Source organism: Thermoascus crustaceus, assembly GCF_041956765.1.
Source record: "Thermoascus crustaceus strain CBS 181.67 unplaced genomic scaffold VTN00scaffold_10, whole genome shotgun sequence".
NCBI lineage: Eukaryota > Fungi > Ascomycota > Eurotiomycetes > Eurotiales > Thermoascaceae > Thermoascus > Thermoascus crustaceus.
The window spans coordinates 103,475-124,463 of NW_027192536.1; the positions used below are offsets into that span (position 1 = coordinate 103,475).

The 20,989-nt window shown below is 52.5% G+C and overlaps 8 protein-coding genes across 8 annotated transcripts; 5 read left to right on the top strand and 3 right to left on the bottom strand.

Annotated features, from left to right (window-relative positions):
* Nucleotides 1-3: 3 nt before the first annotated feature.
* VTN00DRAFT_2446 (uncharacterized protein) lies at nt 4-4,558 on the top strand (the record flags this gene model as incomplete). The annotated part of the gene is made up of 2 exons (XM_069428665.1): nt 4-3,848; nt 3,907-4,558. The coding sequence occupies 2 exons, from the start codon at nt 4-6 to the stop codon at nt 4,556-4,558; spliced, it is 4,497 nt and encodes a 1,498-aa protein (XP_069283498.1).
* A 1,547-nt stretch (nt 4,559-6,105) lies between these two features.
* VTN00DRAFT_2447 (uncharacterized protein) lies at nt 6,106-6,958 on the bottom strand (the record flags this gene model as incomplete). Its single annotated transcript, XM_069428666.1, has 5 exons — nt 6,106-6,153; nt 6,235-6,316; nt 6,470-6,555; nt 6,665-6,798; nt 6,880-6,958. 5 exons carry the CDS (start codon nt 6,956-6,958, stop codon nt 6,106-6,108), a joined length of 429 nt encoding a protein of 142 aa, XP_069283499.1.
* A 541-nt stretch (nt 6,959-7,499) lies between these two features.
* Nucleotides 7,500-8,540, bottom strand: VTN00DRAFT_2448 (uncharacterized protein; the record flags this gene model as incomplete). Its single annotated transcript, XM_069428667.1, has 2 exons — nt 7,500-8,375; nt 8,430-8,540. The coding sequence occupies 2 exons, from the start codon at nt 8,538-8,540 to the stop codon at nt 7,500-7,502; spliced, it is 987 nt and encodes a 328-aa protein (XP_069283500.1).
* A 515-nt stretch (nt 8,541-9,055) lies between these two features.
* VTN00DRAFT_2449 (uncharacterized protein) lies at nt 9,056-9,523 on the top strand (the record flags this gene model as incomplete). The annotated part of the gene is made up of 3 exons (XM_069428668.1): nt 9,056-9,131; nt 9,186-9,331; nt 9,383-9,523. 3 exons carry the CDS (start codon nt 9,056-9,058, stop codon nt 9,521-9,523), a joined length of 363 nt encoding a protein of 120 aa, XP_069283501.1.
* A 442-nt stretch (nt 9,524-9,965) lies between these two features.
* VTN00DRAFT_2450 (uncharacterized protein) lies at nt 9,966-11,421 on the top strand (the record flags this gene model as incomplete). The annotated part of the gene is made up of 2 exons (XM_069428670.1): nt 9,966-10,570; nt 10,680-11,421. 2 exons carry the CDS (start codon nt 9,966-9,968, stop codon nt 11,419-11,421), a joined length of 1,347 nt encoding a protein of 448 aa, XP_069283502.1.
* A 216-nt stretch (nt 11,422-11,637) lies between these two features.
* Nucleotides 11,638-12,518, bottom strand: VTN00DRAFT_2451 (uncharacterized protein; the record flags this gene model as incomplete). Its single annotated transcript, XM_069428671.1, has 4 exons — nt 11,638-12,050; nt 12,130-12,217; nt 12,355-12,374; nt 12,455-12,518. 4 exons carry the CDS (start codon nt 12,516-12,518, stop codon nt 11,638-11,640), a joined length of 585 nt encoding a protein of 194 aa, XP_069283503.1.
* Nucleotides 12,519-16,275: 3,757 nt separating this feature from the next.
* On the top strand, nt 16,276-16,586 carry VTN00DRAFT_2452 (uncharacterized protein; the record flags this gene model as incomplete). The annotated part of the gene is made up of 2 exons (XM_069428672.1): nt 16,276-16,328; nt 16,388-16,586. The coding sequence occupies 2 exons, from the start codon at nt 16,276-16,278 to the stop codon at nt 16,584-16,586; spliced, it is 252 nt and encodes an 83-aa protein (XP_069283504.1).
* Nucleotides 16,587-18,917: 2,331 nt separating this feature from the next.
* On the top strand, nt 18,918-20,638 carry VTN00DRAFT_2453 (uncharacterized protein; the record flags this gene model as incomplete). Its single annotated transcript, XM_069428673.1, has 2 exons — nt 18,918-19,570; nt 19,645-20,638. The coding sequence occupies 2 exons, from the start codon at nt 18,918-18,920 to the stop codon at nt 20,636-20,638; spliced, it is 1,647 nt and encodes a 548-aa protein (XP_069283505.1).
* Between the last annotated feature and the right edge of the window lie 351 nt (nt 20,639-20,989).

The window sequence follows — 20,989 nt, forward strand, 5'->3', positions numbered from 1 at the left end:
GTCATGATTCCCCGTTGGCTCTTGCTCGTGGGCTGCCTGCTGCTGGCACTGCTGTCGCAGCCCAGCGTCGCGAAGAAGTCCGATGGCCCTAAGATCACCGCGACTCGGTTCGACAATGAGCCTGTCGGCCTGTTCTACTTCGAGGACAGCGACACGATTCTCTTCCAGGATGCGGACGCTGGCGTTGTCTACCAGTCCTTTGACGGGGGTGAGGAATGGGATGTGGTTGACGACGAAGAAGGAAAGATGAGGGGCCAGGTCTTGGCCCTCTGGCGACATCCGTTCGACAACAAGAAGGCATACATCCTGGGCGCGGATGGTAGGCATTGGGTTACGACGGATCAGGCAAAGACATGGACAGCCTTCGAGCTCGATGCGAAGCTGCCCATCTTAGACTCGCCCCTGTCTTTTCACGGCCGGGATTCCAAGAAGGTGATCTTCCACGGCGCGCAGTGCTCTGGTTTCCGCTGTGTAGGGAGGACCTTCTACACTACCGATGACTTCAAGACGACCTCGTCACTGCGCGATAACAGCCACCGGTGTTCCTGGGCGGTTGGAGACCCCCAGTTTGCGGAGGGTCTGGATGTCGCGGATACGATTGAAAATCGCGTACTCTGCGTCGTGCCTGGCGTGAAAGTACCGTTTGCATTTGCTAACCGCCTCGTGTATTCGGATGATTTCTTCCGCAGTAACGAGGAGGGTGTCGAGATGAAACTGGATCAAGGACGGCCCGTTTCCGGTATCATCAATACCGCCTCAGTCAAGAAGTATCTCGTGGCCGCCGCGAAGTCGCGGAGAACTGATGAGCTGGCGCTGTATGTCACGGATGATACGAATGTATGGCACCGGGCGGAATTCGGGAACCACAAGCTGAAGGAAGATGCCTACACTGTTCTCGAGAGCACAAACTATAGTATCCAGGTGGATGTCTTGACTACTAGTCGGACGAGCAGTATGGGTGTACTTTTCACTTCCAATTCTAATGGGACCTATTTCACACGCAACATCGAGCACACGAACCGCAACTCAAACGGACTGGTGGACTTCGAGAAGATCGCCAACATCCAAGGCATCGTGATCGTCAACACGGTTTCCAACTGGGAGGAGGTGGAGAAGACCAACGCCGACAAGAAGAAGATAGTCAGCAATATCAGTTTTGATGACGGACGGACCTTCCAGCCGCTGAAGGTTGGCGACAAGCGTCTGCATCTCCATTCGGTCACCACCTTAGCCAATGTCGGGCGAGTATTCTCAAGCCCGGCGCCGGGCCTGGTAATGGGTGTGGGCAACACGGGCGACCATCTCAAGGGCTACACAGATGGCGACCTTTATGTTTCGGATGATGCAGGTGTGACTTGGCGAAAGGCACTCGAAGGAGCCCACAAGTACGAATTTGGTGACCAAGGCGCCGTTATCATGGCAGTCAGTGACGATCGAGAGACTGACAAGATCCTATACTCCATCAATCATGGCAAGGAATGGGAGCCTGCTAAACTGGAACACAAGATCAGTCCGAAATTACTCACCACAACGCCTGACTCGACGAGCCTCAAGTTCTTGCTGGTCGGCTCAGCCGAGGGTAAATTTGAGGGGCAGTACATCATCTACGCCATCGATTTCAGTGGCCTCCATGAGCGCAAGTGTAAGGACGATGATTTCGAGAAGTGGCCGGCTCGTCTGAACGAAAAGGGGGAGCCGGACTGCTTAATGGGTCACAAACAGTTCTACCGCCGCAGGAAGGCTGACGCGGACTGTTTCATCGATGAAGAATTCAAGGATCCCACTCCTATCTTCGAGCCATGCAAGTGCACTGATGAAGACTTCGAGTGCGATTACAATTTCGTCCGCAGCGAAGATCGAAAGAAGTGCGTTCCCGCTGCACCTATCGTGCCTCCCCAGGGCCAATGCAAGAAACCGGAGGATAAGTTTAAGGGTGCCTCTGGTTGGAGACTGATTCCAGGCAATGCCTGTATCAGAGATGGCGGTGCGAATCTCGATAAGGAGATCGAGAGGTCGTGCAGCGACGCAGCGAAGGCACCGGCTACTAGCGGTGCGATTAGTGTGACGAAGCAGCCCTTCGATGCGCCGAAATTTGGCAATTATTATTACTTGGAACGGACGCCCAGCAGCTCCGGAGATGACGAAACTATCGTAATGCGCACTAGTGACGACGAGCTCTTCATCACGCATGATCATGGCAAAAAATGGGAGAGAGCTCTTAAGGGTCAGAAGGTCAAGGAAATTGTGCCCCACCGCTACATGAACGACATGGCCTTCTTCCTCACAGACTCAAAAAAGAACTTCTGGACTGTAGATCGTGGATATCAGGTTAAGCCATTTGAAGCGCCAATTCCCAGGAATCAGGAGAGGCTACCCCCTCTTGCCTTCCACCCTCAATACAAAGATTGGTTGATTTGGACCGGAGCCGTAGATTGCGGCAGCCAGAGCACCTGTCACTCTGTTGCGCACGTCAGCAAGAACCGGGGAGCAAAATGGGAGCTTCTTCTTCGCTATGTTGGCCAATGTGAATTCATGGCGAGGGATGATCGCGAAAACAGCGAGGAACTCATATTCTGTGAACAATATGAAAATGAGAACAAAAAGAATCCACTTCAGCTCTTATCCAGTGACAAGTGGTTTTATGAGAGTAAGGTCCTCTTCAGGGATGTCGTCGCTTTTGCAACGGCGGAAGAGTTTGTCATTGTGGCGGCGAGAAACCCGGAGAAGAGAGAATCGCTCAAGGTCGACACCAGTGTCGATGCGAGGGTCTTCGCAGATGCGCAATTCCCGCCCAACTTCGAAGTTCCGGTACAAAAAGCCTATACTGTGTTGGACAGCTCGACGCACTCCATTTTCCTGCATGTGACCGTCAATAACCTCGAAGGGCAAGCTTATGGGTCTATTATCAAGAGTAATAGCAACGGCACGTCCTACGTTCTCAGCATCAATGCCGTCAACCGGAATGACGAGGGATACGTCGATTTTGAAAAGATGCAGGGTCTGGAGGGGGTTGCAGTTGTCAACGTCGTGTCTAATGTCCAGGAGACAGAGAAGGGGGCTAGGAAGAAGCTCAAAACAATGATCACTCACAACGACGGCGCGACGTGGGCTCTTCTTCCTCCACCAGCCAAAGACGCCGAAGGAAAGAACTTTGGATGCTCTGTCCAGGATGGAAAGCCCACAGACAAGTGTTCCTTGCACCTCCACGGATACACCGAGCGCGACGATCCCCGAGACACGTACTCATCGGGCTCTGCGATCGGCCTCATGATGGGCATAGGGAACGTGGGCGAGTATCTTGCCCCCAGGGATGAAAGCGATACGTTCATCACGCGGGACGGTGGCTTAACTTGGAAGTCTGTTAAGAAGGGTCGCTACATGTGGGAGTACGGCGACCAGGGCTCTGTGATCGTCATTGTCGAGGAGTCGAAGCCGACGAAGGTCGTATACTACTCCCTTGACGAGGGTGATACATGGGAAGAATTCCAGTTTTCGGACATGGAGATGAGGATTGACGATATCTCGACAGTGCCATCCGACACTTCGCGGAATTTCCTCCTCTGGGGCAGGGAAGTCGGATCAGGTAGCCAAGGCAAAATCGCGACGGTGAACCTAGACTTCAGCGGATTGCGCGATCGGCAGTGCCATCTGAACGAAAATGCAGGGGAGAATGAAGACTATTATCTCTGGGAACCTAAACATCCTATGCAGGAGAACAACTGCCTCTTCGGCCATGTCGAGCAATACCCGCGCAAGAAGACTTCTGCGAATTGCTGGAATAACTGGCGTGAGATACACATTCATCGCATTGCCAGGAATTGTACCTGCACAAGGGAAGATTACGAATGGTGAGCAAGTCCAAGCTATTTCATTAACATTAGGACCTGTTATTCTAACATTCAATAGTGATTACAACTACGAGCCGCAAAGCGACGGTAGCTGCGCCCTGGTTCCCGGCCTTCCAAAGCCGGACGCCATGGAAGTTTGCCGGAAGGATCCAGATGCGATCGAGTACTGGGAACCGACGGGATACCGCCGTATTCCCCTGACGACATGCCAGGGCGGCTTGTCTCTCGACCACATTGTCTCCAAACCTTGTCCCAGCAAGGAGAAGCAGTATCAGGAAAAGCATGGCGTCAGCGGTGTTGGCCTATTCTTTGCCATTGTTACCCCTATTGCAGTGGCTGCAGGTGCTGGATACTACGTCTACAACAAGTGGGACGGCAAGTTTGGCCAGATCCGTCTTGGAGAGAACGCTGGCACCTCGGAAGGAATCTTCTCGCGCGACTCGCCCCTCATTACGGTCCCTATCGCCATCATCGCCGGCAGTGTTGCCGTGGTCAAGGCACTCCCGCTGCTGGCCATGAGCCTGTGTCGGAGCGTCAGCGGATATGTCCGCCTTCCTGGACGCGGCGCTTTTGGACGGGGCTCACAGAGACCGTATGCGTCGAGAGGCGCATTTGCAGCCCGGAGAGGCGACTACACCAGCGTCGTGGACGATGAGGACGAGCTGCTGGGTGCTGAGGAGATTGACGGCGAGGAAGACGAGGAGGTCTAGGCATCGATATATCGTTTTCCCCCTTCTTCCTTCCCCACACACTACACTGTCTAATGTCAGCTAGCTTTTCGATATTGCCCCCTTTTTTCATTACGACGCGATGGATTGACGCCCTGTTATTTTTTTTTTGTTGTTGTTGTTTGCCCCTTTTTTTTCTTTTTGTACGACTAGCCCTGTCTGAGCGCTTGCAGCGGCGTCTTAGGTTTGTTTTTCCTGGCATCATGAAATTCAGCATCGCAAAAAAGAATATATAAACGAATTGTTAGGAAAGAAAAGACGGGGTAGACAAAAGGTTATACGGTATGGAAATGCATAGGATGGGGTCAACATGTCAATGAATATCACGATCATAGATGATAGTAATCGGCTTGTTTGATCCGTTGACGGTATATATTCATAGCTCCCTGAACAAGATGTATGATGTATGGCACGTGAGATATGTAAAGTGCAGAGATATATATCATCTCCCGAGGGCCACCCGATGCCTACCACTTGCCGCCGTTCATTCTTTGCTCTCAGTGTGATATAGTAAATCCAATCCAACCCCTTGTTGGATTGTACATAGGCGTAGGTTCATGAGTTTGTTGAACTAAGGAAAAAAAGCAGCGCCACCATTTTCTCTCTCTCTCTCTTCTCTTTCTCTTGCATAGTTTCTTCTATCTTATATATAGCATCTTCTCTTCCCTCCCTTCTCCTCATGCTTAGCATACACATATCTATATCCATATATTTTCCCCCAGATTCAAACGTTCACAAGTTCGATGTCAACAGAAACCAAATAAATCCGCCCATGATTTGATGAGCAGCAGCAGCAGTACCCCTGGATTTTATATTACAGAATCATGTAGGTAGCTAGGTATATAGGTATCTACTTATCTGCTGCAATTAACTGATTGATTCCCTTTCAAGATCAGGAGATAGCGGGAAAAATAAAATAAAAGTAACAAACATGTAATAACAAAGGGTATCCGGGTGTCCGGCCATCAATATAAAACTAGTTTAGTGTTAGGTATTTATAATTATAATAATATATATACCTGTCAAATAAAAGGGGGATAAAAACAATTGGCATGGTATTACCTAACCAACTGTATATCATAACCCAATCAATCAACATTCCAGGCGCCCTTCTTCTCACCTTCTCTCATTCATCTTCATCCCCTTCTACCTCTACCGTTCTATCACTTACTTCAAAGACACACACACACTCACACACACACTCACACACACACTCACACACACACTCACACACACACTCACACACACACTCACATATTCACACATATTCACGCCGCACCCTACGTAGACACAACAGGAAGAAAAGGAGGGAGAGGCATTCACCTTTACATGAGCCCCTCGTCTCAGTCATCAGTCAGTCAGTCAGCTCCGCAGCAGCTTCCGCGCGCCCGTCTCAGTCCGGCAAATCGAGTCAATTTCGCCTCTGGTTTCATATGCCCGTCTTGCCTTGGCATTACCTCTGGGCATGCATGGTGGTATGTATGTATGTACATACCTACCTAACCTATACCTAAACTAGATAGACCAGCCTAAGAAGACGGGGGCAGGTTGTCGGGTCCGAAAGAGTCGGGCAGGAGCTGACGCACATCAGTATTAATGTATACACACACACATATATATACTTGTATATATGTATAGAAAAGGTAACAAATGCAAACCTCTTCCATAGTCTTAACGACATAGTTCCCGTCCACGTCGTACATGTACACGGGAAAGGAAGGGGTGGTGAATTCACGTATGCTGTTACCATGTCATCAGTATCGGAGCGTATCAAGTCAGTAAAGTAGAAAAAAGGCAAAGAAGTAGTAGTAGTAGTAACTCGATCGATTTGACTGGTCGGAACTAGAGAGAACTGCGGCCTGGGAAATGGAGGGGAATATAATAGACACATACAACTGCCGACACATCCCGCACGGCGAGGCGGGGGGCTTGATGTCCGTCGCGACGGCGAGGGCTTTGAAGTCCTTGTGGCCGGAGACCTATATGTAAACACTCAGTATGCACTCCGTATACTTGTATGCATCATAATATGCCTATAAATAGCATATGTACGAGGACGAGATGAGAGAAAGACGAAGACAAACATACCACAGCCGTCCCAAAGGCTACCCGCTCGGCACACGTCCCGACAGGAAACGAGGCATTCTCGACATTGGCGCCGGTGATGTACTCTCCCTGCTCGGTGAGGATGCAGGCGCCGACGCGGAACTTGGAGTAGGGGCCTGCGGGCCGTCAGGAACGAAATCCTACGGGGCGGGATGGTTGAAATCGAATGCGTGGAATGCAAATGACCTCCTACTCACAGTACGCAGTGGCCTTGGCGGCGGTCGCCTTGGTGGAGAGGATCTCCAGCTCGGCGGGCGTGATGGGCGATGGGGTCATGGTGATGAGCGTGGGAGAGGAAGGTCGGTGTGGAGCGGTTCAGAAGGCCGAGAAGAACGGAGGGCGAAAAGAAACACGACGGCCCGGCCGAGCCTGGGGCACTCCAGATCGTTTCTTTTCCTCGTCTGCGTGGCGCGACGTGGTGTGTTGGTTACAACTGATACGGAATGGCATGTCTATCAAGCTTCCCTGTCGCTCCGACACTCCACAGAACAAAAGATACCCAAGTACGTCACCAAACACGCCCGCGTGAGGCTCAGAAATCGATTCTGTATTTTCATCTATCCACACTCTGCGAGTCGCCGCTCGCTTTTCTCTAGCAGCTGCGCCCAAACGCCTTTTTGGTTGCCGTCGCAAGCATCATCACTCCAACCCTAGCTACCTAGCATCGAATATATATATATACTTTTCCTTCTTCTTGCAACGATGCTGGAGTAGAAAGAAAGAAAGAGAAAAAGAATATCCCCAACAAAAGAAAGTAACCAGGAAAGGTAAAAAGAGAGAAAGAGCAAACATATATGTGCTCGGAAAAATAAAATATCTATCCCAGGTAATGTCGAAGCCCCTCGTAGATGGAGAAGATAAAGGCCGAACTGGGCGCAGAGCGTCCGACGGTGATGCCGCACCCCCGGTACATCCCCTTCAGGCCATGCTGCTGCCACAGGGCCCTCCCCACGCTCCAGAACGTCCGCCGTGCACCATCACCGGGGGAGCGCGATACATCCTCCGTCTGCATGCGCGACTTGATCGTGTCGGCCGGGTAGAAGATGAAGTTGTAGCTAATGCCCGCCGCAGCGCCCGCCATCATCTGCTGGTACAGCGGGAGAGGGGGCAGCTCCGACGAACCCGACGCGGCACCCGCCGGCGGTTTGTATTTGCGGCACAGCGTCGATACGCCCTCGTAGCTGCCAAACCAGGCGGCTCCGCCGCCAGTCTCGCGGATCAGAGTGCCCAGTTGGCCGCGCCAGAAGCCCAGAAGGCCATGGTGACGGAAGACCGAGGCGACCAGGGTCAGCGGACCGGGCGGGGTGGGATTGGCGGCTGAGAGCGGGACCTGCATCTTGCACTTGATGAGCTCAATGGGGGTGAGCAGCAGCGAGGTGAAGGCGCCGGACGTGGCGCCGCAGACCAGCAGGGCCGAGAGCGGCAATGGCTCATTCGGCGTGTACAGGGTGGCCTGCAGCGCCTCCTGGGTGACGCGGTAGCTGAAGAACAGGCTGCTGTTCTCGATGGCTGCACCAGCCAGGGGGGCGCTGATGCCACGGTAGAGACCGCGAATGCCCTCAGCCTGAAACGACTGGCGGAAACAGTCCAGGGGACCGCTGTACCGGAGGGGCAGGTGGTCGGGCTGCGACTGGAGCCGCACCTTGACGGTGTCGAACGGGTACTCGATGAACTTGCCCGCGATGCCCGCGGCCTGGGGGGAGGGTCAGCAACGACAGATGGAAGTCCAATGGCCGGGAAATCGTACCGATCCAAAGACTACATCCTTGACGGCCTCCATGCCCTGGTTCGGGGGTAGAGACGGGAGCTCGACGGGCACGTCATCTTTAATAGCTAGGGCATGTTCTGCAGCCGCCATCAAGAGTCGTGTGAAGCGCGGGGTTAGGACTCGAACACGGAGAGAGGCAGAGAGAGAGAGGAACGAGCGCTATCGACGGAGCATCGTACGGTCTCAGCGAGAAAGTGAGGGGTGTTTGTGGGAGGGCTGAGCGCGGGGCTGGGCGGCGGCACGAGGGATTTATGAGCGTCACGGGCAGCGCAGACCGATGTCGCAAGGGGGGGAGCTGAGACAGGCTCAGCCCATGGAGACGAGAACGGGCCCGACGGGTCGCGTGGGAAGTGGAGAGCTCTAGTGTGAAGACTGCGAGAGTCTAGAGATGGAAGAGACGAAGTGATGGATCTCGTTGCGTTGGGCGAAAAAAGCCGGCCTCCACTTTCGCCGAGATCCGCTTATCTGATCGGTCTAAGATAATCACCCGCGTCTGCGCCGGCGCCGCCAAGAAGGGCAAGTGACCGGAAAAAACACGAGAGAAAAAGGACCATACCCCCCACGAGCGCCTGAAGATCCTTTTTCCTCTTTTCTGCGTGCCGACCATGTCGAATTCCACGCCGGCCGCGTCTGCCACCAGCTCCTCCACCTCGGCCCCCGTCGTGGGCATGAGGAAAAACGGTACGTTACGGCTTTTCTTCCCCTCCCGCGACAGCCGCTGACCATGAGACACAGGCAAGAACTGGCATGCCCCTAAGAAGCCGTTCCGGCCCGGTGCCGGCCTGACCTCGTACCAGAAGCGTCTCGAGGAGCGCAAGAACATGGCCGCCATCAAGGAGCGCGAGCGGGAGATGAAAGAGGAGAAGGAGGCCGAGCGACAGGTATGCGATGCTTTCTTTTCTTTTGCGATGCCACCTGCTGACCCTCTCCAGGCCCGCATCCAGAAGATCAAGGAACGCAGAGCCGCGAAGGAGGAAAAGATCCGCTACGAGAAGATGGCAGAGAAGATGCACCGCAAGCGCGTCGAGCGCCTGAAGCGCAAGGAGAAGCGCAACAAGCTGCTCAATTCCTGAAGCGATGGCTGTGTCGTGCACATCCATCTTTTCTTTTTCTCTTTCTCTTTCCTTTTTTCCTATCCACGTTCCTGTTCTACGGCATCATGCCATGGGTTCAATCCAGGCGTTCACGGGGTTCCACCGGGTCGGACAGGGTTGTTCTGCGCATGTATATACCTAGGTACCTAGCTTCTATCCACGAGAGAATACCCAGGATGTTTCAGACAGTATGAGTAGAGAGTGGTGTGAGCTGTGTTGGCGTAGGTCTGTCCATGCGGTGTTGCTGCCTCGGCCAGCATCTGGCCCTGTCATATTCTTGGCAGACACCAGCAGTCCCCGAAGTACGTGTCGGGGGGGGGCGTCACCATGCATATGCTGTATGCGTCCATATAGACATAGACAATAGACATATCCGGATACAGACAGACCGGGCATCTTCTGCGCTTCATCCTGCTCCTCCATGGATGCGTCTGTGGCCGGCTCCGCAACCGCGCGGAACCAGAGTCTCGACCAGCTCTCCAGCCCGGACAATCCCGCCGCCCCCGTTTCCAGCAGCAGCAGCAGCAACAACAAGACCTCTCATCACCACGGACATGACAGACAGCGCGACGACGGCGACGAGAAGGAGGACGACGCCGAGGAGCGGCACCGGCACCGTCCCCACCATCACCACCGGCCCCGCCGTCTGTTCATCGACACCAGCGACCTCGACCGCGACAAGTCCAAGTCCCGGCACATGCACAAGCACAGCAAGTCCCGCGACAGCCGTCTGCCCCGGACCATGAACCAGATCGCTGCCTCCAGCGGCGCCAGGAGCCTTTTCCCGACGCGCTCCTCCGCCGGCAAGGACAAGGACCGCGACGCGAACGATGGTCTGCTGCGGCCAACCATGACGCGCAGTACGACCCGTTCGCGCCTGGGATCCGGGTCGACTAGTGGCCCGGGGACGGGGAGCAGGAAGGGCAGTCTGATCGATGACAGCGCGCTGGGCCTGGTCAAGCGGAGGGAGATCCGAACAATGGAGGATCTGGAGCGTGAGAGGGAACGGAGACAACTGGGTGAAGCGTACGTGCTGTGACATCGTCCTATATCTATCTATCTATTTATCTATCTGCTGCCTTATCGGAAGCAGATATTGATCTCTCTGGAACGGCTATATGCTGACTTGACATAGTTCCCTGCGGTCCGCCCTGTCATCCATAGGCACCTTGGCTACGGACATCACCCGCCGCCTCGACTACACCTACTACTGCCTCCTGGAGAAGCTCTCCGCCCTCCATGTGACCATTGACTCCTTCCAGGAGCTGTCAGACTCCACGGCGTTACTATGCAGCGACTTCCAGCGGGAGACCGCCACCCTTGATCAGGAAGCCCGCAAGCAGCTCGAGGACTTCAAGGGATTCTTACCCCAGATACAGAAGATCGACGCCCTGGAACGGCGCATGAGAGCGGGGCGGGAGAGGGTCGAGGCTCTCGGGGATCGGCTGGAAGCCGTCAAGGGCGAGATCGACGGCTGGGAGAGAAGGGAGAGGGAATGGCAGGCCCGGATTAGCAGATGGCTTCGTATTCTCTGGACGGTCATGGGGACCGCCATGGTGATCCTGGTCCTCGCTATTGTCATCCAGAACTGGCCATCTGAAACACCGTCGCCGCCATCTAACGCGACAACAAGCATAACGGTGTCCACCAACCAGTTCTTGGAGGCTGGAATGCATACTTCAGACCACGACGAGCTGTCACTTGGAAAGGGGAATGAAGGAGCCCGCATCGACTTGTCCCCTCCGCCTCTCGAGTTGGCAAATCTGTATGGAAGCCGCGAGTCGACCTGTTCGGCATCCACTCCAGCTACCACCAAAGAGACTGAGAATGCATGGTCGAAGCATACAGATGCTCTGCGGAAGTTTGATGAATTGTGACGACCCAGTTCCAGGATCCTGATCCTGGTTGGTACTGCCGTCTAAGCACCGCCTGCCTAGGTTTTACCCTCGGTATCTTCTGCACATACTGGCTACATTCGTGTCATGATACCCAACATGCAATGAACGTGATATCTTCTATGTCCGCTCGCCCGTCCAGACCCGTAACTCCGTCATGTTGCAATTCAGCAGAAACCGCCCGCAGCTTCAAAACGATCAGCTACCTCCCTTCTTTTTCTTGTCCTCCACCAACTCGATGTTTTCCTCCGGAATCTCCTTCCCATGGACTTCCACCAACCAGTCATAGAGATCTTCACTCACATCGCCCTGCACCGTGATCTCCTCAGCCCCCGCTGGTGACTTGGTGACAGACGAACCAGTCGCGAACTTCTTCCCTAGATCCTTGGCAATCTTCTTGTTGTCCAACCCGTGCACCTCGAGGCCGGTGACCACAGTGACGAACTTGCGCTTGTTGCGTTCGACCCGCTTGATCTGGACCTTGGAAGCAGCCTTGCGCTCCGCATCACGCGTCTCCGCCAGGGCCGCCTTGGCCTCCTTTTTGGCAGCGTCCTTGGCCGCGCGCTCACGGGCGGTTACGGAGAGGGTGGAGAGGCTGGCGTTCAGAGCTTCTGCATTGATAGGAGATGGTTGTCAGTGGCTATCCTTCCGCAGTGCCGGAAAAGAACCCATGGAAGTGACGGCTCGTACCCTCAGAGTATAACCGCTGATGCATGTCAGGATGGTTATTCTTTAGCCATTCCTCGCACTTCTTGACAGTCCCGCCAAACTCGCAGTACTAGAATTTCAGCATCAAGTCAATAACCGGATCTCCGCAATGAGACACGTCTGGCCTGCCCCAGCAGTTGCTGCATAGCTGCTGGAGGTAGACCTCCGTCTGGACAAATGTGGGGTGCATGAACGGGCTTTTCATACCTCCGGGGGTAGAGAACAAACTGGACGACTGGAGTTAGCCCGTGGTCCTCTTGCTAAAGAGGGGCACCTTGAGGACGGTGCGGGCGGGGGTTCGACTCACCTCCACAGTAGACGACGCGCCTTGCTTGGGGCTCCGCGGGGGGCCCATCCGCTACTTCCGCCATCTTCAGGCCCTGAATATTCCGTTGTTATTGTTTTCGCGGCGGCCGATGTACGTGATGTTGATATCGGCGGGCAAACTCTGGTCTCGAAGCTGCGCATCACGACGCGGGGTCGGGATCATAGTACCTCCGGTACCGCGGCCTCCGCAGATTGCCGCTAACCATATCAGGAAAAACATCATGGGCCTCCAGGGGCATTTTTGACAGCTGCTCCAACGACGTGGCAGTCTCAGAAGGGTTTTCAACGACTATGCTGTATCTTCCCCTTTCCCTCTCTTTCGAAATTGCCACAAGAAACTTAGACATGAAGACTGAAGCACCCAGAGGCCAGAAATCTCTACTACAGTACCGTACGATATGGGTATCTACTTACATGGTATCTAGAGTGTTTCACTGGAGAGTGAACAAATCCACCCATGGATAGCTATTGGTTAAGACTGATTGTTCTGGCTTTCACCCAATAATGCTGTGTACTGTACGTCAATATCACCGATTCCAAGAGACATGCGTTTAGCCTCCGCCAAGGACAACCTATATTGAGTCAATCCTGCCCTCTCATCAGTTCTATGACCACATTCCGGAATTATTGAAAACTTTCATTGCTTACTTCCCGCTAGAGATTACTAATTAGGCTGAGTATGCACATCGGTGTTCTGTCCTCCTTCGCGCTTCGAGGAAAACCCTTCACAATGTTATATCTTCAATGCATTCTTTTTACGAGGAACCCTTGTAGAATAATGAAAGAAAATGGTAATTTTTAGTGAGATACCAGAAAACCTCGGGTTCATAGGATATATCTATCGAAACTCTGTGGCTTGTTGCAACTGTAATGCAGAAGGGTCGACCAACCACAACCAAGAATGAAATAATAGGGCATCATTATCAAGCGTCTCATCTTTGGGGTGATGATTTACCATCCTGTAAGGCGGTATGGATAAGCAACTGGTGCGTTCTCAATATATTTGTACTGTACATAAGATCTTGCCAAATTCAGTATGCGGCTGTTTTCGCTCGCTGCCTTTTCTCAACAGGGAGCCTTTGCGTGTTCCAAACCTAGAAATCTAGAAATTCTCCTGTTTCCTTTGCTGTAAGTGATGTTGAGATGCCATGGGTCATGTTCATTAGAGTCCTGTCAGATGAGTTCCGATTCTCTTCTCAGGGATCCGTCGCCAAATGTCTTCCCGGACAGGTTATTTTCTGTCCTTTGACTCTGTATCTTATTGCCCTTGGAAATAAATTCCCAGCTTCTGGAAGATTTGACTGGCCGGAGAACTCTGGCATCCTATTTGTCTGAACGGGATCTCAGACTTCTGTTTTCCAATGCGTGATTTGATGTAAACCTGGAAGATCAAATTAGCAAGAGAAACACGGTATCTCAAACTTCTCCCGGTCGGATGAATCAGCAAAAGTGCTCCGGAAAGGACATAAATTTCACCGTTATCTTCGCCGGACATTTTAGCATTGAGCCTAAATATACTCGACTTCTTCTTGAACGACTGCAGGGGGAAAGTTTGCTGTTTTCAGAGAGACAGTTTTCTTCCATCACATACCATGAACGTGGCTTTTAATCCTCTCTAATAGTGCAAGGTTTTGATGACCTAGAAGCACTCTTTATAAAGGTTGGGATCCAGTCTGTTCATAAACGGGAGTGCGCCCCCCTTCACCGCAAGTCAGGAGATACCCTGGGTGGATCATAGCAATGAAAGCGGAATCGGAATGGTGAGAAAATCAAAAATCCAATCGCGCCAGATTCTTCAAGCGGAGTAGCTCGGTGATCATCTTATCCTGGGCGTTTTCTGGGGGCGGGGGATTTCTCCTTCAGGACTGGCTTCGGACCATCCTCGCTCAACTCCGATACGGTATGAACAAGCCTAGATATGCTCTCCAGTTTCGGAATATTGCGAATATTGCCGTTCCACTGTGACGTTGGCTATCTATCAAGGTCCTTGGAGTAGTCCCTGGTGGGGTTACACAGCTCCATTGTCATAACCAAGGGAGCTTGCTGCATTAAATCATCCGTTTGGTTTGATGTCCACGGCCAGCAGATAGTTCGACAATGACTTGCAGGATAATTTCGGGACGGGAACAGATCTGAGCAGAATCAAGCTTCAGAGTGTAGTACATGGGAGATGTTTATATTCCAGCTTGGAGAGATGAAACAAACAGCCTTTGATCCTAACTGACCAATGTGATGCTGGTGGATTCACCCCAAATGGGTTCTCAAACAGATTTCTCAGTGGAGTCATTAGAATTGTGTCTGAAACACGGCGAACTGCTTCCGCTAATGCCTTTCATTGTGGTGCAGTTCCTTGTTCGATTGCTTGCAATCCCGGGATATTCCCGACGGATAGTCAGAAACAGTCGACCCGATACCCGTTCAATTTATCGGGATAATCTAGTCCCGAGACTTTGCTTGCATGCGCAGGAAGTGCTTATCAGGTCTGGGCTATTTATGTATATTCCATAGCGATATACTAGGGTTAGGTAGGTATACTGTACATACCCTATGTAGTGAATTGACCGGTACCTACCTAATAAGGTATATAGTACGGAGCGATATCCATACTAACTCCCTGAATACCACGTACTATAACTACACTAGCTACCTGCCTAGGTGGTTTCAAGTCGAAGATCACCTGGTCGCTTGCTTGCTTGCTTACGTGCATGTACGTATCTACCTAATAATGTAAATTTACGAGTACCTCTGCATAACTCGCGTGCTAACCCCCTAGTCTAGTCTCCATTAGACTTCCAAGGTTCATATACTCCATGCTGTCCTTCCAAACTAGATGGGCGGCGGCTAATGTAGCGTCCATGAAGGATCGATTTATCCGGGGAAGACCTGATAAGCCTAGCCTATGAATGTGGAGTTCTGAACGGCTTGCCGTTCCGTTTACGGGGCCGTTGAACGCCTAGGTACCCCTTAGTCTTATAGTAGTAGGATTAAGAACCAAGATATGGGATCTAGCTGCTACCTAACCAATCAAGCTTGGTTGTTCTCTCTTAGCTACATGTGCAGCTCATGTGTGTCTTGTCAAACAAGACCGGTCTGTTGTCATATACATACATGCCTGCAAACGTCAGCTGCAGCCAAATGATACATGAAAGCACCTGGGCTCTCCCTAATCTCGTCATCTGCCTGCTCGGATTCTTGTATTCCACAATATCCTTTCTTTCTGTCAGCAGAGTACAGCACTCTGAAACGTCTTCAGCAGCCGTATCTGCGGAAACAGTGATGCTTGGTCGATAACCGCGTGCCTACAGAAGCAGGGACCATGGCGGAAAGAATATGTCGCAATATAGTAAGATCAACTTTGCTTTGGATGTGGTGTGGCTAGGTACCTGTCCCCTCTTACTATTTCTATAAAGTACATTGGTACCTGCCAGTGCCTGGTTAATATACATTCGTGCATGGTGCAGAAGCGTCTATTATAATATCCGAGGAGATAGATGGTATTCCACAACATATCCCAAGACAGACAAAGGACATTGGTTCCGCGCCAATCAAGGGGTAGAAAGGAGGAGAGAACAGTGCATCTCTTCTGTTCTTAGTATCCGGAAGGACATGCGGAGATAGGGTTGACCCTTAAATTTGCTTTCTGCCTGTGCGTTCGGATGGGGGGGCCTTGGGCAGATACGGAAGAACTACCAGAGCGGTGGTCAGGCCGTATACCTCAGGCTCAGTCTTTTCACTCCGCGTGATAGACTCCGGCTTTCTCGTATGGATTAAGATGGAAGACAGCCAGAGCCTCAGATCTCAATGTCCCATATTTCTGTTGCAGAAGAGGGGCATTGCTCTGTCGCAGATAAGAGGTGCATCCTTATCTCGCAGATCTGCCCTGACCGAGAAGGATATATCTGAGCTCGAGCAGGCTCCAACTGCATAACATGGTGGCTGCTCTCGAACTGGACCGACAACAGACCAAGCGAGAAGGGCGGCCCAGATCTCCTCGTCATTATCTCGCGGCCAATCTGCTGGCCGGCGTCGATGTCAACGGCGAGCGTTCCACTGCAGGCGCACAGACGGCGCGCGGCCGGCTCTCGAGTCCCGGAAGTCTAAAGAGCAGCTAGCTGCAGGTGCTAGTCGAGGATAGACAGGAATTATATCAAAATCCATACGCTGTCGTGCTCTATTCCTGTGCTCCCTGTATGTACAGCACCCCCTACCTAAATGGCAAAATCGTTGGCACTATGGGTATGAGGAAGCGCCAAGGTACTGCATCCCCACACCCCGAGCAAAGCTGCTGGCGACAACACCTGGAGTCCCGCTACAGTGTCATGGACAGCATCCTGTTGTTATGCACCGGCGCTTCCCCGTTGGACCCGCGATGTAGAGGCAGGCGACGTTGTACGGAGTACTCCGTCCTGCATGCTCTGCATTGATCGCCTTGCGCGTCAGACCAAGGATGATGGTGTCTGTCGACGTCGGGGATTTTCTGTTACTACGTAGTCCAGCAACCCAAAACATCGAGAGACCCTGGAATAGTGCTCTGCCTGTCAGGCTTCGCACAGGCCTCGCCCGTCCACCTGCACCACCGTACCCTGTGGCAACTGACAGTTACAGGAAGCAATCCGTTTTGTCTGTCCCTACCTGGGTTCACCGCAACAAGCTGGATTGGCTTCGGGTACCGGAAAGTCAATGGCAAAGCGGAGAATAATCTCAAAACCCCATGGGAGCGGAGTAGCGTTGGAGCTGCTAAAACTAATGCAGTAAATAAAATAGAAAAACCTGCTAGTCCCTCGTTTTCACGCCTACTGTGTGTTAAGGGCATGCTATAACCCTAGGGTACGGGGCAGTAAGTAGAAACGAAGCGTCGCCTTAACAGTGATCCACGGACCAGGCTATGTGCAGGCTGCGCGCAGATTGTCGATTTTCGCAAAGAAATTCTGCACACAAAATCCATTGTAGTAAAGTGAGTGGCAGGTATGGAATAATATTCAAGCAATAGCCTTGGGCAGGTTGCTCATTCGACTGTGCTGGCGCGCTGAACTTACGACCGTTTCACAATCATGCTTTATTTGAGTGGACGGGTGCAAATATAGTCGTCCCGGAGGTAATCGAATATCCAGATTCCTCACACAGGATCTTGCATCCAAACATTCGCACGTTGGTCCGATGTCATTGGCGTTCAATGGGTTGGCCTGTATGCCAACCACACGGCAAAGAAACAATCACACTCTCTGCCACTCATGCTTCTGGAAGAAATGTGTTCGGATTCTTTATGGCCTATGGAATCTTGAATGATGATGGCGTGCTCTTCCGAGGTTGACTGCATCGCGACAAATCCTGCCTGTGCCAGGTATCTCCATTAGCCACATTTTAACCCCCAGTGAATCTTGACAGGACTGCATCGTGGGTTTTGGAATAGACCAGGGCCAATGCTGGCCGGCGCAAAGTCCTCTGCAGCCATGCGGTGCTCGTCTACTCCGATAAGCAGATGTTGCGTTGGTCTGTAAAGTGCACAGGGCCTCGATCCGCGGGGGCCGTGGCATCCCGGAAGCGTCAGAAATCTAGAACGACGCGCCGGTACGAGCGACAAAACGGCCGGCCGGATGCAACGGCATTGGCTCGACGTCAAATCTGGGGGGCCGGCTTCTCGGTATAGCGAGCCTGGGGCCGGAAAAGTTGGCGTAGCAGAGAGAGCATCAAAAGGAGCGGAGCAAGGAGAACAGCTTTATGAGCCCCCTCCTCCCTTCTTCCTCCCCTTCCCGGCTGATCTGCTTCACTCCGCCCCTTTCTTCCCTTCCCGTGGCGAAACACCAAACCTCATCCTGCTCAAGACCATCCACCATCTGATCAGATCGTTCCAGCCTGCCCCTTCCAGCTTTCTATATATAGGCGCAGTGACACCAGATGGACACCGCCAGCAGCCGTTGATGGAACCATGAGTTTGGGATGATGTATACTACTTGGTCTTGATCAACTCGCAGGAATCGCCTGCCCCGTCGCGTTTCCTCGCCGGTGGACCGAGATTTTTACGCCATCAGTGCACCGTCCCTCTCGAGGCAAGAAGTCCGTTCGCACTAGGAACTATTTCCATTCAATCACACTGAGACTCCAGGCCATTTAGCTCTTATCCTCTTTTCCCTTCCGCCTACCGAATTCCCCCACGATCGCCACTTCCGCGTTGTCTCGTGCCTGGGTCTCGACTCTTCCCGAATCAGTCTTCAACTTTTTGCCGGTCTTCATCGCCCTTCTCTTCTCTTGATAGTACCTACCTTACCTACCTAAGGTACTTGTCACGCCCAACCCTGGCGGACCTATATCTCGGACTCTTTGCTCAATTGATTCGCTGGAGAGCGTCGCCCTAATATTTCTGTGCTATAACTTGACAACATTGGTGTCCGGATTCCTCCTGCAATTACCACACGGTGTTCTCTGGTCCAGATGCCGACGTTGAGATGACGGCTGTGTTCCCCGCTCCCCGCGAAAGGGACTCCCGCTTCTCCCCAGATCCGTTGCACCGCCCCACCGCTGAGGCATGTCTTTTGGGGGATCAAAGTACGTCGTTCCTAGCGTCGCCTATGTACAAGTACAGACCTGCGGGGTTTTCCAACTCCATACCGTCTTCTGCGTCTTCGACTATTCCGTCCTCTCCCGAGTTCGCGCATTCATATCCGAACGGGCTGTCCTGCACTCCTTCCACCGCCAGCAGTCTGTCTCTCAGCGCAAGTGACGAGCAGGAAGATGACGAGATCGTGCTCCCTTCTTACGATGCTGACGACTATGGCGGAAAAGGCGGAAACAGCGATGCATCTGCCAAACCGTTGTCAGAGACTTCTGTTGAGACATCAACCGCAGGTCCTTCACATCCCGACCTGCCAGCTATTTGCAGGGCCGCCAGTGATGACAGCTCAGTAGAGACGGAACCGTCGAGACATGTTGACTATCTTTCCCATGAGTGGAAGGAGGAGGATATCTGGGCGTCCTGGCGCTATGTCGTGACGCGGAGAAATGCCTATAGCAATGGTGTCAGGCTCGAAAACGCTTCCTGGAGGACCTGGGCAAAGTCGAAATACAAACTGCGGACAGTTTCCCCCGAAACGTTGAACTGGTAAGATCCATTCGATGCAGCTGGAATGCTGAAGATACATTTATTTATGGCTCCATATAGCTAATGACCAGCAGGCTGAAAGACTGTGACGTGACCTGGTTATACGGTCCGTTGCAGACAGATAAAAAGCGCTTAACGACCTCTAACATGTCACCTACGCCCAGTCGCCTCTCTACGCCGAGCTCGCTGTTGGAGAAAAAGTCTATTTTAAAGAAGAAAACTGCGTCGGAGACCATTTTACAGCGTTCTCTATCACAGCACACTCTCCTGAAGCATGCTGGGGCGATCCTCAAGGCACAGGAAGCTGAGAATTCCCGCGGTCGGCCCTCCTTTGACAGGGCTACACCAGACATGCAGGGAGTTGACTCGTTGTTCGGTTCAATGGGCACCACTCCCACAAGTGCTACTTCCTCCGGCCTTTCTTCGCCCAATGAGAGACGCCATATCCATTTCAACAATGAAGTTGTGCAGTGCATTGCGGTCGAAACGAAAGATGACGATGACTACTGGTCCTATCCGTTCGAGGACGACGAATTGTCGGACGACGGGATTGTGATGATGAAGCAATTTCCTCAGAGGGCTCCAATCAGCAACAAAAACACGCCCCGCAGTAGCCTCAACGGAGAGAACAAGACCATTGCACCATTGCCTTCGACGACACTCAAGTACCGGGGGGACACTCCGGAGCCACCTGCGAACCCGGTGGATCGACACGATAGCTGGCCATCATTCTCGAAGTTGTCCCCAACACCTTCGGTGGAGACACTACGACCTCCGAAACCAGAAGCGAACTTCCTCCTCGACGATGACGACGACGAATTGGACCTAAATTGGCAACCGAAACGGTCCGACTATGGTCGCGGTCAAAACCGCCCGTGGTTTGTCAACCCTGAAGACGAAGAAGAACTAGAGAGGGGACAAGGCCTCCACTTGACATCCTCGGGGATGTTCATGCCCTATGAAGAGGGAGAGCCTTCCAATGCCGGTCTCTTTGGCAAAGTCGTCGATACTATCAACACTGCCAGGGACATTGCACATGTGATATGGAATGTGGGTTGGCGACGTTGAGCTGGCCGGCTGAGATTCTAACCGGAGTTTGCGGGGACCTTCCTCTCTTCCTATGGATATTTGACAAGGCACTAACCGTTCAAACACCTCTTTCAATTCGACAGTGCTTTTCTCTTTCTTATTTTTTGTCCTCCTCGACAAGCATTTTAGGAGTTATGGAAAATGATCTTCTCTGGTAGGATGGTTACGTCGGTGGAGACGGGGAAAGCAGGTGAACTATTTTCTGGAGTTCGGGTTTGGCTGGGGGTGCAGGACTCAACATGACACGAGTCACGATGTTTTTTCCTTACGCGGCCTGTAAAGCAGACAGGCTTGTATAGAGAGAGGGAGAGAGAGAGAGAGAGAGAGGAG